This window comes from Seriola aureovittata, chromosome 23, assembly GCF_021018895.1.
Source record: "Seriola aureovittata isolate HTS-2021-v1 ecotype China chromosome 23, ASM2101889v1, whole genome shotgun sequence".
In the NCBI taxonomy this organism is placed as follows: Eukaryota; Metazoa; Chordata; class Actinopteri; order Carangiformes; family Carangidae; genus Seriola; species Seriola aureovittata.
This window is the reverse complement of record NC_079386.1, coordinates 17,898,016-17,915,351: the sequence shown is the minus strand read 5'-3', so window position 1 is coordinate 17,915,351 and position 17,336 is coordinate 17,898,016. Positions and strand designations below refer to the sequence as shown.

At 44.3% G+C, this 17,336-nt stretch overlaps 2 protein-coding genes across 3 annotated transcripts; both read right to left on the bottom strand.

Annotated features, from left to right (window-relative positions):
- Nucleotides 1-1,862: 1,862 nt before the first annotated feature.
- On the bottom strand, nt 1,863-7,687 carry LOC130164155 (transmembrane protein 184C-like). The gene is made up of 12 exons (XM_056368671.1): nt 7,363-7,687; nt 6,275-6,430; nt 6,017-6,147; nt 5,249-5,285; nt 4,738-4,943; nt 4,564-4,638; nt 3,680-3,773; nt 3,434-3,546; nt 3,244-3,343; nt 2,811-2,888; nt 2,626-2,719; nt 1,863-2,519 (listed from the first exon to the last, which is right to left on the bottom strand). The coding sequence occupies exons 2-12, from the start codon at nt 6,389-6,391 to the stop codon at nt 2,245-2,247; spliced, it is 1,320 nt and encodes a 439-aa protein (XP_056224646.1). The 5' UTR covers nt 6,392-6,430; nt 7,363-7,687; the 3' UTR covers nt 1,863-2,244.
- A 145-nt stretch (nt 7,688-7,832) lies between these two features.
- LOC130164154 (endothelin receptor type B-like) lies at nt 7,833-16,963 on the bottom strand. Of its 2 annotated transcripts, none has more exons than XM_056368670.1 (8): nt 16,082-16,963; nt 14,559-15,433; nt 14,083-14,210; nt 13,374-13,572; nt 11,180-11,332; nt 10,896-11,029; nt 10,676-10,784; nt 7,833-9,345 (listed from the first exon to the last, which is right to left on the bottom strand). In XM_056368670.1, the coding sequence occupies exons 2-8, from the start codon at nt 15,186-15,188 to the stop codon at nt 9,298-9,300; spliced, it is 1,401 nt and encodes a 466-aa protein (XP_056224645.1). In that variant the 5' UTR covers nt 15,189-15,433; nt 16,082-16,963; the 3' UTR covers nt 7,833-9,297. The 2 variants fall into 2 exon arrangements, with proteins under 2 accessions (XP_056224645.1, XP_056224644.1); XM_056368669.1 differs by having other exon boundaries at nt 7,833-9,389; nt 16,082-16,959.
- Between the last annotated feature and the right edge of the window lie 373 nt (nt 16,964-17,336).

Sequence of the window (17,336 nt, the reverse complement as noted above, 5' to 3'; positions counted from 1 at the left end):
TGCCTTCACGTCGGAGCGGGCCGCGCAGCCGCAGGTGTAAAGCTGCTGCGTCCGGACCGGGACACTGTGCACGCGCGACCGGTGACAGTTCATGAGAGTGACTAGAGACAAATCTGGGAGAGTCGTCCCCACACTCGGTCATCAGCGTGAGACAGTCCTTTATGTTGTTGTCGTGTCTCCGCGGTCCTTCATGGGAGACTCTCTGCTGTGTTGGGGGACACAGGTCAAACAGCACTTTAGTCGAGGACCGGATCCACTCGGGGTCAAAAGTGCGGAGAGCCGACTGGATGATTTCCTCGTGGCTCAGTGTCGACATCTTCACGGCCAGAAAGTGAAGGAAGTCGTCGGCCACGATAACGTGGCGCTCAGCGGCGTCGTGGCTCTCTGTGGAGGCAGCAGAGTACGCTGGTTGCTGCTCTATCATCGTCCTCTTGTGTTTCTGTGTGACTTTCAGTCGTGGCCAAAGTGTTCAGATTTTTAACCAGAGTAAAAAAGTACCAGTTGTAACACGAGACATTTACCAGTTATCACTTCTGATAAACGGTCAGCAGGGGGAGCTCTTCGTCTGCTTCTCAGTCTTCAACTCACTTCAGGTTGTTCTTCCTCTGCTGAGGCTGAACATGTGGATGAGCGTCTAAGAAATATCAGTTTGATGTAACAGTTAATTGTTAATTGTAATTAATTACAATTGTCAATAATTAATTGCAGTTAATTATTATGTTGGTCAAATGTCTGAGTTATAAATTGTTTGGAATATACAATGGGGTTTTTGTGTAATCCTGTGACAGACTTCATGTGTCCAGACTGAGGACTCAGGACTGTACCTGTGTCAGGTCCTCACCTCTGATGGGAGGAACTTTGACAAATGTCGACTCAGCATCTCTGGTGAGTGAATTAGCAGTAAAACAAGACTGTGCTGCCATGCTAGCAGCTCTGTGAGGCTGTGCTGTGGGGAAGTGATGCTTGTTCTGAAGGATCGGCCTCTACGCTGGACTGGGACTGGCAGCAGCAGCAGCAGCAGCTCTACTGGTCAAACTCTGCTGTTCCTCAAGTCCTTGTTTCACTAAATCTCCTGATGAGACAGTAAACCTTTATTCAGATGTGTAAGAGTGACGTTCCTCAGAGAGCAGACGTCTCTCTGTCTCTGCTTCCTGTCACCCTGTTGGTCCATGAGGCTGCTTTTCTCTGCACACCCAGTCTGACCTCTGACCTTTCACCTCTGTCACTGTCTCCATGCACCGAGAGAGACAAACTGACAGACTGGATCAGACCGGCAGCACTAACAGGACTTTTTTACTGTCAGCTTTTCATTGACTCATATTTAATATCCAACTGTATCAGTTCTGATGTTTCTGGGAACCATGTTTGTTGAGGTTTCAGGCAAAGACATGTAAATAGTCAGTGTGGTCGTCAGTTCTTGTGATGCGTCTCGTCCGGTTGCTTCATGAAAAGCTTCACCTGTCTGAGACCTCTCCTCCATGAACACTAAAGATACGTGATGCTAGGAGTAAGATGTGCTGTTACTCCCATTAAAGCTTATTTCACTACAGTTTACAGTCTTCGTCCCTTTCTCATTTTTCCGTCTCTTCCTTCAACTTCACCTGCTTCTTCTTACAAATTCAAGTCGGCAACGTCGTTTAGCTTCGGCTGTGATTTACGAGCTACGATGAACTGGTGAAACTGTGTGTTGGGGACTACTTTCAGCAGCGGATTAATCCACATTTAGTGCTGTACGGACGTTGTACGTGGGACTGAGTCCAAATAAACTACAGGGACTTCCCAAAGCAAATCAAGGATGTAAAGATAGAGGTATCGGAGCCGTGGGACCGCACTGATGACAGCAACGACACAGTCTCTGGCGATTGGATATGACATGTTGATTTATTGTGAATCAGAACAAATAGTCAAAGCTCAGTGACACTTCAGCACCGTAGGAGTGTAAAACCAACCATCAAACTACTATTAAATACCCCTTCCTCTCCACAGCCGCAGGTACATTTATCAAAGTGACATCATCTGACATCAAAATACAGATTTCAAACATTTAAAACTGGGTAATTATTTTAAAGTTTCTCAACAAACATGGCTTCGACATCACAGAGTGCAGACTCTCTACTTTCCTTTGCCTAGTCTTGATAAATCAGTTTGTTTTTCATACATTTGAAAACGAGACTTTGTACGAGAGTTCATTTTATACTTTTATTTTGGTTTTTATACAGAATCCAGTCCCACCCCTGGATGTGGTTAATGGACTCCACCCGCCTGCGGAGGCGAGTTGTCGCTGTCGTCCTCCCAGGACGAGGAGGTGAACCCTGCAGGAGCGGAGATGGAGTGAGGCGCCGGGGTGTGGCCGAGGCCTTGGTACCGTCCGCTCGAGGAAGGGGAGGAGGGCATCGATGTGGCCGCCGCTGCGATGGGGTCCTGGGAGGACGCTGTGAGGAGGCCGGTGTGTTCGGTGTGTTCGGGTCGAGCTGATGCGCCGAAATACATCTTGTTGGGACGACCCAGGAACGTACGACCTGACGGGGGGACGAGAGGGGATGTTCACCACGGCTAGTCTCCTCACAGGTAACACAGGTCACCAACCACAACCAGACATCACGTCCAAACTCAATCATCACTCACCAACATGGCGGACCTGCTCTGTGACATCAGCTCGAATGTCTGAGAAATCCCACATGGCCAGAAAGCTGTCGAAACATGACCCCTCCTCTGCTTCCTGGATGGAGGGATGGACGGAGAGAAAGAGTTCGGGAGAGGACGGATCAACGGGACTACATGATGGATGGATGGATGGATGGATAGTTTACCTGTACGTAGGGCTTGTAGGTGAAGGTGTAGTGGTGAGCAATGGCAGCCAGGAACATCTCTATGCAGATGATGAAGTCCTATATCGATTAATGATAACGATTAGTGATAAAACCTCATTGATCCTGGAAGCTGAATATATCAACATTAGCTCCACCTTTTCCCACTGTAACATTAAAATAATGTACACACTGATGAATCAATAACTGTAATAATATCGATTATTCTTATTACACTTTTACTTTTACAATAAAATATCTGAGTAATTCCACCACTGAAAGTTTACATCATGAAACCAGAGAACAGGAAGTTCCTCTTTCTGTTCTCCGCTGTCAAGTTGAGAAACTTTAACTTTAACTTCTCCTTTGGCACCAACACTGCAGCGAATAAATCAATCATTGTTCAGGTGACGGTGTGTGATAAATGTGTGTGTACCTGCAGTCCGGTGGCCACTGCCTCCACGCTGTCCCAGTCCCAGGTGTGTTTGTCGGAGATCACGCCGACCTTCACCAGGAACGCTATGAAAACAGCCTGCCTGAAAAGAGAGAGAGAGAGAGAAAGAGAGAGAGGTGAGTGAGTACATCAGTTTACCTCCCTCCCTCCCCCCTCCCCCCTCCATCCTCACCAGAAGGAGACGAAGACGACCAGTTTGACGCAGAGGAACTTGCCCACAGGCCTGATGGGAGTCAGCTCCTCTCTGAGAGCTCGGTACAGCAGCACCAGACAGTACATGGCAAACTGTCAGAGACACAGGGTGAGGTTTAAGGTATCTCGTGTGTGTGTGTGTGTGTGTGTGTGTGTGTGTGTGTGTGTATGTGTGTGTGTGTGTGTGTGTGTGTGCGTGTGCGTGTGTGTGTGTGTGTGTGTGTACCAGCTGAGATATGTTGTTGATTATGACCAGGTAGGACCAGGCGTTTCTGAAGCTGAAGTTTGCTTCATCATAAACCCCACAGAGCTGACAGATCCTGCGGAGGGAAACACCGACCGTCACGTCACACGCTTCAACCTTCACATTTTACACCGTTCGTTTGTTTGTTTCTAAAACAGATTTGTGTCGACTACACCGTCAATAATGGCAACAAATTCTCATTTTACGTCCACATAATTTTTTTTACACTGTAAGGCCCTGAGCCTGACCTTTGACCTTCAAAACACAGAAAGATAAAAATAAGGAAACGTGAAGTGGCATCACCATGGTTACAGTACAAAGTCTCAAAGGTGTCGCCGTGGTTAAGTGAAAAACTTACAGTCCTGTCACCGTAGTTATGAAAAGAAAATTACAGTGGTGTCACCACGGTTACTGTAAGATATCTACAGCGGTATCACCGTGGTTACAGTAAGATATCTATAGCGGTATCACCATGGTTACAGTAAGATATCTACAGCGGTATCACCATGGTTACAGTAAGATATCTATAGTGGTATCACCATGGTTACAGTAAGATATCTACAGCGGTATCACCGTGGTTACAGTAAGATATCTATAGTGGTATCACCATGGTTACAGTAAGATATCTACAGTGGTATCACCGTGGTTACAGTAAGATATCTACAGTGGTATCACCGTGGTTACAGTAGGAAACTTTCAATAGAGTCACAAGGTTACAGTGAGAACATCGTAGTTCTGTCACCATGGTTACAGCGAGAAGATTATAGTTTTGTCACCATGATAATGGCAAGAAACCTTCAGCAGGTACCACCATGGTTACAGAAGGATATTCTCAATGGTGTCCCCATGGTTACAGTGAATCTTACAGCGCTATCACCGTGGTTACGGGCCTGACCACAGTGTACTGCAGGACTCCCAGCTTACACCTGAACAGCAGCACCCTGTCAGAGAAAGAGAGAGGAACAATTCAACATGCGTCCACCGGTATGTACGGTATCTGTCTGTTCATCAGTTACTATGACAACGTGGATCCATCTTACTCTCCCATGGGCCACGGCGGGCAGCAGCAGAGCGGGGGCAGGTGCGGCTGCTGCTGCTGCACCTCCAGCATGAGCACCAGGCTGGGGTACTGGTTACTGAGGAAGTTGAGCAGGAACACCAGGAAGTTGTAGATGACGTAGGCCTCGTAGCACTCCCTGCACGTGTCCACGTAGATGGCCAGGTTGGGATAGCGCAGAGCCAGCCACTGACGGGGAGGGGGAGGAGACGGGGGGGAGGATTATCTTTAATGTGTAGACATGATGAAATATCAAGAGAAGCTGTAGTGATGCTGAGACTGTGCAGGAGAGGATGTTACCAAGGGGAATATTTCATTAGCTGTAATGGATGTTAAGTGTTATCAGACACAGACGGGTGTGTGTGGACTGTAACTTGACATCTGGTCTTGTGACACAGTGTCCCATCGTCTCCCATTAGGCCCTGTTGCCGTGGCAACGCGGGGGAATAAAAGGGACGGATCGCTGTGTGTGTTTGTGCGTGATTATGACTCACACTGTCCAAACTGTAGATGGGCACCATCCATAGTATTCTAGTGGAGAAAGAGACGGAGACGGAGAGGTTCATAAAACAAACACACCCTCAGAAAAAAAACAAAAAAACATTGTTGTTAAAGCAACAATTTACCCCAAAATAAAGGTGCAAATGACGCCATTACTAAACTGTATCTTCAGCTCTATAGAAGCTTCAGTAGGAAGCTTCAAAGTTACAGCGTCTTACTACAGAACTCCCTCTTTGTGTAAATGTTCCTCCAGCGCAGGGAGACGCACTGAGGGAACGGTGTAGTAAGAAGTGAAGGGTGAAGTTATTTGCACTCCCAGCCAGCAGGGGGCAACAGCACGGCTACAGCTGGTTGGTGTTTTTGAATGGCAGGAGACACAGCAGCTCAGTAATGAACCCGACTGCAGGATGAAGACCGCTGCAGCCCGTCACCACAGACACTCACCTGCTTCAGGTTAGTTTGTCCTGGTAAAGACACTCATCACCTGTTTTCACCTGTGTGTGTTTGTTTGTTTGTGTGTTTGTTTGTCAGTGGGATTACACAAAAAGTACTGAACCAATTTGCACTGAACTTGGTGGAGGGACGAATCATGTGTCAGGGGAGGACTCACTAAATTTAGGGGCAGATCTGGATCATGTTATTTGACACTGGCCGTGGCGGAGGTCTGTTCTCTCTGAGGGAACCAGGTAATGTGCTCAGTAGAGTCCATCCATCTGTGTGTGTGTCTGTGTGTGTGTGTGTGTGCGTGTGTGTGTGTTTACCTGATGATTGGTTTCTGCAGCTCAGGCTGGGTGTAGTGCACCATATGCTGCAGAATCCCCCACAGTGAAATCGGGATGGTCAGAAAAACAAAGATGCCGGCGATGAACCAAGCTTTACTGTGAGTCCCGACCTGGAGAGAGAGAGAGAGAGAGCGAGAGAGACCTTGGTAATAAACATGTTGTGTCCACTATGACCACACCAGGTTTAGTTGGGGGGGGCAGCAGGTCTGGGTGGACGTGATGAAGAAGGAAGTGTACTTTGTCTTTCTGCAGCTCCCAGATGCAGAGCGGCAGCACGGCCACCAGCAGGAGGGCGTAGAGGACCAGGACCAGCGGGCGGATCCACCGCCTCCACTCTGCACACGTGCACGGCATCACGGCGGCTTCACCCTCAGCGTCGACTGCAGGCACGTCCTAAACCACAGGCCGCACAGAGGGGAGAATGGATGGATGAAGACGTCTGGATACGTTTTACAGTTAAACTACCGTTAAACAAATATCATATTTAAGGTGTCATAACTTTTAGTAGCTAAGAACCTTTTATTTATTCTGTCAAAGTTAAAGCAGGTAAATCTACAGCTTGATTTTGACCTGTAAATAACTTCCATCAGTAACAAGCAGGTGGATCAGTCAGTTCAAACCCACAAAATAATAAGAAATAAAGATTTAAATTCTACAGCAGATACAATATTTCCATTTCTCTCAGAGTAAACATCATGTACAGTAGATGTGATGAAGAGCTGAGTCTGTCAGTAGCTTTAACCACCTTAAAGCTACTGACAGGGAAATAAAACAGGAAACTATTTAAAGCTGCTTCGCAGTTGTTCAACTGTTAAAGTGGAAAGTGGTCTCAGATATTTGGATCCCACCAGTTTACTGCTCAAAACACTTCCAGTCATGAGACGACGAGAAGCAACATGACAAAACACATCAAATGCACTGAATTCTGGGGGAAATATCACTGTCCATATAATGTGAACTGAACTACATGTTTCAGCATCGTGAGAAATAAAGTAGATTATTTCTATTAAACCAAGACAGTGAAAAAAATGAGCACTGAGAAGCAGCTTAGACAAAGCCTCGCTGTATGGACACGTGGGCTGTGTGTGTGTGTGTGTGTGTGTGTGTGTGTGTGTGTGTGTGTGTGTTAGATGTTAAAGTGACATAAAATCACACCATTAGCATAAAGATCAGTGAGGTCAAACCGCAGCACCTAGCATCACAGTGTGCTCTTCGTTAGCAGCTGGCTAAACAAATTAATTAGAATAAACTCATTAATGTTGTTGACGGAGAAAAACACGTTGTTGATAAATAAATAAAGTGAAAGACGAAGAAGAGATTTTCACCGTTGACGCTGCAGATCTTCATTCACACTGACGGTTGGCCTGTTTTCCTCCTCGGTCCTGTTTCTGTTACCAGGCAACGCATCTCTCTCCTCCGCCCGACTGACTGACCGACCGCGCGCGCACGCACGCACGCACACACACCGCAAAACTAAACTCAGCTGTTCGCTACACCTGATCACCACCGCCGGCCCTGATCGGTCACATCGATCCGGTAAAAAAAATAAATAAATATCCGGTCACAACAACCGACAGAGAGGAGGCGGCTGTCCGCGTCTGGTCCCCCCTTGTTTCCCGTGTTTACGCGCCCACGTCACCGGGAGGGATGTGGACCATCTCTCTCTCCGTCCGTCACGTGCTCGGCAGAACAGACGCACAAACAGGCCTCACCCTGCAAATTGAATTATCTTCATTTAAGTAGATTTGAATCCACATTCTGTCCACAGTGATGTCTCAGAAACACTTTTTAAATTATTATTATTATTATTATTATTATTATTATAACATTTATTTACTCAACAGTCACAGTTATATTATCTGTATCTGTTATATCCATCTGTTTTACAGAGTCAGGAGAAAGGAATAGGAAACCATAGCAACCAGAGCTGTATAGTAAAACAAATCAAGGGTTGGAGGGTAATAGATCCAATCGATCAGTCTTCATCTCAAAGACTGGGATATTGGAACATATCACAACTAACAGCTGACTTTAAACTTCACAACTAAGAGAAAAGTTTCATTTATAGATGGAAAATCAACATTTTGTTTCTCAGCTGATCAGAAACTGAAACCGTCAGACAGTCTTACTGCTGCTTTCATATTCTACAGATGTTATAGTTATTAGTCACTGTCACGTGTATGCAGATGCTGACACACCTGCATTATTACTGTAAAGAGACTCTTTAACATAACTGGACCATAGAGACTTTCCCTGGTGCACATTAAACACCTGGATCCAAGAGCCTTTCTTTATCTTTTCATCATTCATCTGCTGCTTTTATAACCAAAGAGCTGCAGAGCTAATGAGACTCCCATCGGCCTCAGCTGTAAGCTAACAGTGTCCCTGCTAAACATCAGCATGCTAACATGCTAACATTAGCATGTAGCTCAAAGTGTGCTGGTGTGGAGTGGGCGGAGCTTCAGCTGGGAGCCATATGACTCTTCATGTGTTTACAGCAGCTCTGTGGGCAGTGTCGTGGAAAATTAGTCAAAGCAGGCATGTAGTACACACACACACACACACACACACACACACACAGGGACTTTAAGCTTTGAGAATATAGATTTATTGATAAATAGTAATGTATATTTTAATAAAAATAAAAACAGAAGATGAATCCAGTTGTTGGCAGCTGTCTGACGCTTCCTTTAGCATAGACATATTTTATATTTTTTAGTCCTTCTCGTGGCTCCAACAGTAAAATCATCAACACATCAGTTTATTTGTTCAGTCAGCTGCTTCATGTTGTGGGTGTAATGCAACAGTTCGGCCTCTGGGGGCCGCTAGTGTGTTTTTAAACCTCAGACATCATCCTTTACAGGCAGAGTTGCAGTGGAATATTCTACATATAAAACATAATGATAAATACACCACATGGCCAGAAGTAAGTGGACGTGAACGTCACACACAGATGTGATTCTGCTGGTTTCAGTCTTCTCAGTATTTCTGAACCAGGCTGCAGAGATTTGTGATAGAGGTGTCCACACACTTTTGGCCATATAGTGTATAATATATCACCTTAGATTAATCAGCCTGTAATGAAATATAATATTTAGAACAGAATAAATACATTATAAAAAGGTCAAAACTACAGATTAGAGGACTGGTCTATAGACGGAGTCACAGTGTGCAGGTGTCGTTGAGGTGATGATGCGACGCTGCAGACGATGCTGGAGACATCCTCTCTCTCTCTCTCTCTCCTCTCTCTCTCTCAGTGGTCAGTGTGTTTGTACTGCAGACTCGTCCCATGATGGAGCGGCAGCATACTGTTAGAGAAAGAGCCAGAATAACACCAGCAACACAGACAGGACTGTAGAGAGAGAGAGAGAGAGAGAGAGAGACAGTGGGTGAGTCTGATTAAAGGGGTACTCCAGCGATTTAGTGTTTCACTTCAATAAATCTGAGAAACTCAAAAGAGACAGATTAAAAAAAAGGAATGATTAAAACTGAATCAGCAAAGGTGACGATATCTGTAATTTTGATCCTTTTATATAAAGCTACATAAATCCTGGGTCCTACATCTCCCACAAGGGAGGCGACTGTCCGGGGCCCCAGACAGTTACGGGGCCCCTCCGATGGCTGACAAACTGAACTCCACAGCAATGACCATTTGCAATGACATCTCAGTAGGAAACCTCCCTAAAGGGGCCCCGTGTCATTTCCTTGATGATTTGCAGAGACGTCTATAAAGAAGTGTTGCCAACTATTTTCACTAAAATGCACATATTTACTTCTTTTTTTTTTTTCTAATCTAAAGAAAATTAGATTTAAATAAACTGACAGTTTTTATTTAGGTTTGTCATGTTCTTTATATTTAGATGAACTAACATGAACATTTGGAATAAAAAATGTTTAGATTTCATACATTTTTTATCAGTGGCTGCCATTTTCTTTTACTAGATTCGCCACTTCCCATAATGCATCTTTCCATTAGCAACTCTTTAAAATGCATTCCCCTCCACATCTTTCAAAACTCCATTCTCCCAGTTTATAACACAGGCTTTGTAAATGTGTCGCCTCCGAGCCCGAGCTGAGACGACACCTGATGACATCACTACGTCGTCATCAGGTGCCGACACGTGCAGGTCGGACTCATATCAATTCTTAAAATCCTGAACTCGATCTTTATATCTACGCTGAATGTAATTCAGTCAGAGCTGCGTGACTGGTGTGAAACACTGAGTCATTGCAAGATGCACAAAAAGCTTATTTTAAGTAGGAGAGCGACGTAGCCGATGGCTGGATGTTTGAGACACACCTGTGAACTGTGACGTAAAGCTTTGTGACTTGAAACGAGATCCCGCCCACCTGATGTTTGTGCGTGGAGTCGGTGGAGTGCCCCTTTAAACCAACATGTCACTGCTCACTTCCCACAAGTCTTTTATCACATCCTCCAGATATTTACAATCCCAGAACACACCACAGCGTCTTTCAGTCTGGACCTCTCTCTCTCACTCTGTTATCTTGTGTTATCTTTGTCTCACGCCCTCTGACCCCATGACCTCGCTGTGATGTCACACTGACTCGCAGTTGCTTGGACGTCACGTTCACTGTCGTCAACTCGACCTCAAAGCACAACTGTGTTTTTGTTTTTACCTTGAAGCAGTTCTTGAACTTCTTGGAGACGAAGAAGAGGATTATGGGATTGATGCAGGAATTGATGGTCGCCATGTTGATACTGAAGTAGTCAAGCACCAACAGGAAACTACAACCACAGAAGAAGAACGCGTAACATTAGAGAGGAGGAGGATACAGTGTGGCTGCAACAGGAGAGAAATACAGTAAATACTCCAACCGGACACGTTTCTACACCTACTTTAATAAGCCGCACCGCCGTGCATCATGGGATTTGTAGATGGTCCTCTTCAGCAGGCGACTCAGATGCAGCGGAAACCAGCACAGAGCAAAGATCAGCACCAGGCAGAACACGGCTTTCGCTACTTCTCTACGCTGCAGAGAGAAGGTCACCTCAGAAATCTGGTTGTGTATTTCATATATATTATTTTGTCCACTACACGTTCCTAATAAACTGTCCACTGATTGTGAGAGTGTGTGTGTGTGTGTGTGTGTGTGTGTGTGTGTGTGTGTGTGTGTGCGCACCTGTTTCAGGTGTTCACTCAGCGAGATCCTCAGACTTCCTTTCTGGTGTCGGAGCATCTCGCAGGTCATCAGGCCGTAGAAAACAGCGGAGCAGGCCAGAGGGACGCAGAAGTAGAAGCTGAACAGCCACCAGTCCTTCGCGTCCCGGTAGAACTGGATCACACAGAATCACACACACGGTCAGAACATCAGAACTCGAGACCTGTTCTAGACGGACGGTTCTTTTTAACTTCTGTAGAACGTCTTCGCATCACTGGACGACATATTCACAAAGGATCGAATCTCACCACCAGGGTTCCTCCTAGATCACCGGTTCCCAACCTGTGGTCCGGGGGCCCACTGGTGGGACGCGAAGGTATTGCAAGTGGGCCGACAAATCATTTACAAAACTGTACAATTTTGGTGAAAAGACAGATGTTTGCTATCTCAGCGCACCAAATGATTACACGGCAAAAACTAGGGAATCAAAATGGATAGCTGTTAGCAACAGGAGGAGTTTAAAGGACGGTCGTTAATGAGAGAAGGCATAGTTGCAGGGTCGGATGTGGACCATGAGGTGGATAAAGGTTGGGAACCACTGTTCTAGATGGTATGTAAAATTTCCAGCGAAATACTGTTTCATAAAGAAACAAAGAGAAGTCGTGAGCCAAGAAAAGGGGCGGGGCTTCACCCCATTGCTAAGGATGACATCATGTTTCATGAATGAAGTGTCGGTAAATGTGAAATAGAACAATCATGAGCAGATTAAATTAGTTCTGGTGGATAGATAATAATAATGTGCACTTCATGACTCGTCAAACGAAGCGGGGTCTGAAGAGCATTTTTGGTTTGATGAATAATTCTGTCAGACGGTCGAGAGAGTGAGTCAGAGTGAGATCATCAACGCTGCAAACTGTAACTGTAATTTACCAGTGTGCAAATTCAAGATTCACTTTGTGAATGAACAAAAACATACAGTCCTATGGTTAGAACCAACAGGCCCTTATTTTGAAGGGTTTCTCCTAACCCTACCCACGAGGAGCTTTAGCTGTTTATCGATTACAGATCCAGATCATTATCATTATCTATAAACTGTCTGAACTCATGAATCTTTATAGAACCTCAGGAGCATCTAATATTTCTAGAACCTCTTCAAACATCTCTATAGAACCCACCTACAAGCCTCAAAACCTCCTTTCAACCCGTATGTAGAACCATCACTCTCTATCCAGAACCTCTCTGAAAGTATTAAGACTCTTTAGGAACTTTTTAGAACATGGACTTTATGGTTTAGAACCTGAATTTGGAGGAACCTTGCGGTACCTTTTCACAAATCAAGAAGTATTTGTGACATTTTCAAATCTTCAGACGTAATGAGGCATCTTAACCAAGGGTTAACAAACCCTTACCGAAACCCTTAAGAACTTTCCGGAAGTTTGGATAACACCTTGTACAGTTTTAGAAGATCATAAAGTCCTTTAGAACCTTTAGAACTTCCCTGAGGGCATTGGACATCACAAAATCTTTGAGGACGTTGTAGAAATACTTCAGAACACTGTGATATTTGCTGACGGCAGTTTAAATGTTATGAAAAGGCCACGTCTAGAGACTGAAAGCAGGTCAGCTGACCCACGTTTTAGTTTTGAGCGCTCGGGCTGAGTTTGTTGACTTCAGTCACGACCCAGAGACATAAACAGGAAATTATGTTGTAAACTGTCAGAGTTGAAGAGACCTCGCCCTCTAACACAACAACAAAGATATCATGGAAATGGACTGAAGAATCCACTTATCCCCTCCCCGCACACACCCCCGACCATTCATTATCCAGATAGATCAGAATCAACCTTTACACATTTCCCGAAAAAATTTTATGCAAGTGAAAGTTTTTATCTCAAAAATCAGAGGGAAGTTGTTGATCTTGTTTTTCTAAATATCAATATCAATCAAAGGTTCTGAAGCGAGACCAGAACAGGTTCTGGAGTGTTTTAAGAATCTCTAGTTCAGAATTAAACTTGTTTTTAAGAGTGTAGGGAAGGTTTACAGGAGCTGGTGCCACCTAACACTGGTGTCACGTCACGTCCATGTAGAACGACTAAATGCTTATCAACACACTGACATAAACACACACACACAAGACTACACACACATACTGCACACACTCTCACCTGAAAACAAACATGGAGTCTCTCACTGAAAACACTTATGACACACTCACAGTCATGAAAGCCGTGTTGGGCTGCAACATGCAGGTCTTCATGGTCATGTTCTTGTATTCGAAGGTGACCATGTTGAAGCCGATGGCCTCCGGCACAGCCAGCACCATGGACAGCAGCCAGATCACCACGATTTCCACCGCCGTTACCGTGGGAACGCCTGTGCCCTGTATCCGAGACCAGGACGCCACTGCGCGATACCTGCGTACAAGGTGTTACAGTTTCAAAAAAAATGTACGTATTCTCTCTGGATAGACACAAGAATGTGTTTACTATGGTAACGTTTCCGTTTATTTAACTGGCTGCTTGAATTATTGATTAATTATTGCTTCAATCATATACTTTCAGCAGCAGTAGCTTCATCTGTGTCTTTATGTAAACTACCCTGCAGGGGTTGTAGAGTCGGCTCTGTCGGTTGTAATACTTCATGTAATTAAGCATTAACATTATTATAATAATTATTATTATTATGTGTGTTCTTGTCCTTGTAGCTTTGTGGGGACCTTTGTGAGTTTCAGACATTATGAGGACTTCTTTGGAAAGTGACAACTTTTAGTTTGGTCCTCACTTCCACATTTGGTTTTAGGGTTAAGGATAGAATTTATTTTAGGTTGAGGTTGAGGTAATGGTTCAGGTTAGACGTGTAGTTGTGATGGTGGAGTGTTTTACATCAATGACAGGTCTGACTATGAAAGCATGAGTGTGTGTTACCTGTCGACACTTAGCGCACACAGATTGAGGACGGTGATGCCGACTGACGCTTTCTGCAGGAAGGGGAACAGCTTGCAGAGGAACAGACCAAATGCACTGTCGGCAAACGGCCACCGCATCGCCAGGAGCTACACACACACACACCAGCAGAGCATCAACAGATTAACATAATATCACCGTGTCAGTGTGTGTGTGGTGTGTTATCTCAGTTTGTGGGATATTTTAGTGCCGTTATCAGTGTGACACTCCACCTCCTGACTGAGACACACAACACACACAGATACCACACATTTCTGCTCCCGTTAACTGAGAGCTGAACTGATTACAAGCTCATTATTTATATTTTTAGTCAAATCTTTTAAGCATAAAAAGATGTTTGTGGATTAAATATCACAAAAAAGAAAGCATGTTATTAGAAACTGATATTTGAATACGTATATACAGTAAGAAGGCGAGACCGTACTAAAGTGCTGTACCTTGTAGACGTTGATTGGTATGTCAATGGCGATGTATATCAGGTCTCCCAGGGCCAAGCTGGCTATGAGAGCATTCGGTCCATTCCTCATGCTTTTATTTTGGTAGATAATCCTCAGCAGGGTGGCGTTTCCAATGATCCCCACAGCAAAGATCACGCAGGACATGACCGTGTTGATGTACTTGAAGGCGGTTTTTATCGATGTCTCGTGAACGCAGCTAGGGGGCGGCGCCAGGCGCTTGTGAACTGCCAGAGATGAGTTGGAGGAAGACGAGGGAGGATTTCTTTCATGTTTGTGTTTCAACTTGCTGGAGTGTTTCAGCTTCCCCAGTCCGTGCTCCAGAGGCGACAGCGGCTTGTTCACAGTCTGTTGCGCCGGATGTGGCTCTCGGTCTGAGGTGCGGATACGATAGTCCACTCCAGGTGGAACGGTGCTGAGGAGGTCGGGCAGGTCCGACATCATCTGATCTGACGAGAAGTTACCGCGGCAACCGACCGGAGAGGCAAACACCAAACACCAGACGACCGGCAGCACGGTAAACATCCCTGGCATGGATGTAGAACCGGAACCCAATCTGGATCCCAGTCTAGAACCCTTTTCTGAATCTGCTGCTTTGACCCCAGAAACCATCCTGCAGCCTGCTGCGACTCCTGAAGCAGATCCTGAACCCACCACGTCAAGAACCCTCTGTGATCCTAGAACCCTCTGTGATCCTAGAACCCTCTGTGATCCCAGAACCCTCTGTGATTCAAGAACCCTCTGTGATTCCCTTTCTGAAACCCCACTGCTGTAGCTCCAGAATCAGTGTTGGAGCGAGTTCTAGCGGCTCCAGAGGTTCTAGAGGTTCTAGAGAAGCTGTTGGTGGTTCTCAGATGCTGGAGAACAAAACGAAAAACCAAACAAGTGATCAATTAAAGAGCACAACTTTGCAAAATGATAAAAAAAATAAACAAGATAAGCAGATCTGTTCTCCAGCTGGATGTTGTCTGGTGCTGGGCCGGTCGTGTGCAGTGGGTTTTTAAGAGTGAACCAGAACAGTAAAGTTCTGAGACGTTAAACCGAAACAATTCACTGAAAGATTGAAGAGTTGAGGAGAGTTGCTGAGTCAAGTCTGTGGGTTCATCACTATGAGCAACTCTGTGTTTCAGCTCATAAACGGCCTTTAACAGACCGTGAACTGTCTGTGCTGCAGCGCGTTAAGTGTTTTTATTTTTACCGTCTATTTATTTTGAAAGATTTGTTTAATTTCTCAGGGCTGGTTGAGCAGTAACGTCCCAGTTACAGCCCCGACAGATAAAAGCAAATAACTGGGTTTAAAATAATTATTTCCTGAATATAGACTTTGAGTTTTTGAAAGGAAAATATAAAAAAAATGTAAAGAGACATTACACCACATGACTTTATGCTCATTGTAAAACTACAATAAATTATGAATTGTAGTAGAATGAATTTCCTTCTAAAATTTGGAAATAAACTTTTTACAAATGAACATGAACATAGAAGTGAAATTTAAAAAATCTCACCTGTTTGTGTTTTCGTCTCCTTCTGTGATTTAAATTAAATCCTTCCAAACTTCACTTCAGTGTAAACAAGAGAAGAAGAAGAGTGCACTCCGCTTAGTCAGGACAACGCTAATGAAGTGCAACTGACGGAGCTGAGGTTTTACTCTCTCTCTCTCTCTCTCTCTCTCTCTCTGATAGCTGTAAATGCTCGCACGCCCCCACTCTCACCCCCTCCCCACTTTTCTTTCCTATTCATTTCCCCTTCATCCTCTTCTCCCCTCCTTCCTCCAGTAACCTCTTTATCTTTCACCAGCTAACGCGTCACACTTTCTCTCCTCTTTCATCCCCCTTTTTAATAATAATAATAATAACAATAAGTGCATTCGATGTTACATTTTCTAAAAGCTTATCTATAACAATAAATCTGTAGTAAAGATTAAAAAGTCACTGTTAGTAGTTTAGACATGAAGAGACTCTGAACTTTTATGATCTCACACACACACACACACACACACACACACTGTAATTGAAACCAAGCCAGTCTTAACCCAGTTTTCCCACTTAAGAGGTTGTTGATAAAACAATGTTGTGGAAATTGAGGCAGTAAAATTTATTACTGCGTTTGAACGACAAATTTTACTTTATTGGAGCGTTTGAACACGAGTGATGCCAGACTCAGTTTATTACACAAAGAGTTTACTGTTCGTTTATTTTATTCCTTCTGATTTAAACATATTCCAACAAGGAGTTCCTTCATTTGCAAGCAGTTTTAAACTGTTCCACAACCTCAGCCATCAAAGAGACATTTTTAATACATCTATGTAATGTTTCCACAGTGTTTTCATTATTTTTGAACATGTGTCTTACGTATTTGTATGTGACAGAAAACAATATCTGAACATAAACACATTCCATTAACTGTTATTGACAGGAATGTTGTTTAAAACTGGTAATAACTTCATTTTTTTATGTCTTTTGGGGAAAAGTAAATAAGGAATAATATTCTTACTGTTACAAATGAGAAGTTTTACTCATTCACAATAAAACACACTCTGTTCATTTCAGTACACACAGGGGTTTTACTGCTCCAGCCTCACTTGCCCAGTAGCTTTTGGCGGCTAATGTAAGCTAACGTTAGCTGGATTTTTCAATAAAACTGAGCCACTTCACTGACTCAATGAGTCTTCTTTACCAGTGCTATTGTTACAGTAGGTCTTAGCATTTAGCATCATCCCATAATTATCACGTGTGGAGGCTGTTCAGCTAAAGTCAGGTT

What these genes read in the sequence shown, in the direction of transcription:
- LOC130164155 (XM_056368671.1), bottom strand. Translation starts at nt 6,391, where the DNA reads ATGCCGTGCACGTGTGCAGAGTGGAGGCGGTGGATCCGCCCGCTGGTC. An exon ending in CTGCAGAAACCAATCATCAG is followed by an intron (nt 5,286 to 6,016) that starts GTAAACACACAC and finishes TTTCTCCACTAG; the next exon opens with AATACTATGGATGGTGCCCA. An exon ending in CCTACAAGCCCTACGTACAG is followed by an intron (nt 2,720 to 2,810) that starts GTAAACTATCCA and finishes CCCTCCATCCAG; the next exon opens with GAAGCAGAGGAGGGGTCATG.
- LOC130164154 (XM_056368669.1), bottom strand. Translation starts at nt 15,188, where the DNA reads ATGGTTTCTGGGGTCAAAGCAGCAGATTCAGAAAAGGGTTCTAGACTG. An exon ending in TGTGCGCTAAGTGTCGACAG is followed by an intron (nt 13,573 to 14,082) that starts GTAACACACACT and finishes CCTTGTACGCAG; the next exon opens with GTATCGCGCAGTGGCGTCCT. An exon ending in AGTTCAAGAACTGCTTCAAG is followed by an intron (nt 9,390 to 10,675) that starts GTAAAAACAAAA and finishes CTCTCTCTACAG; the next exon opens with TCCTGTCTGTGTTGCTGGTG.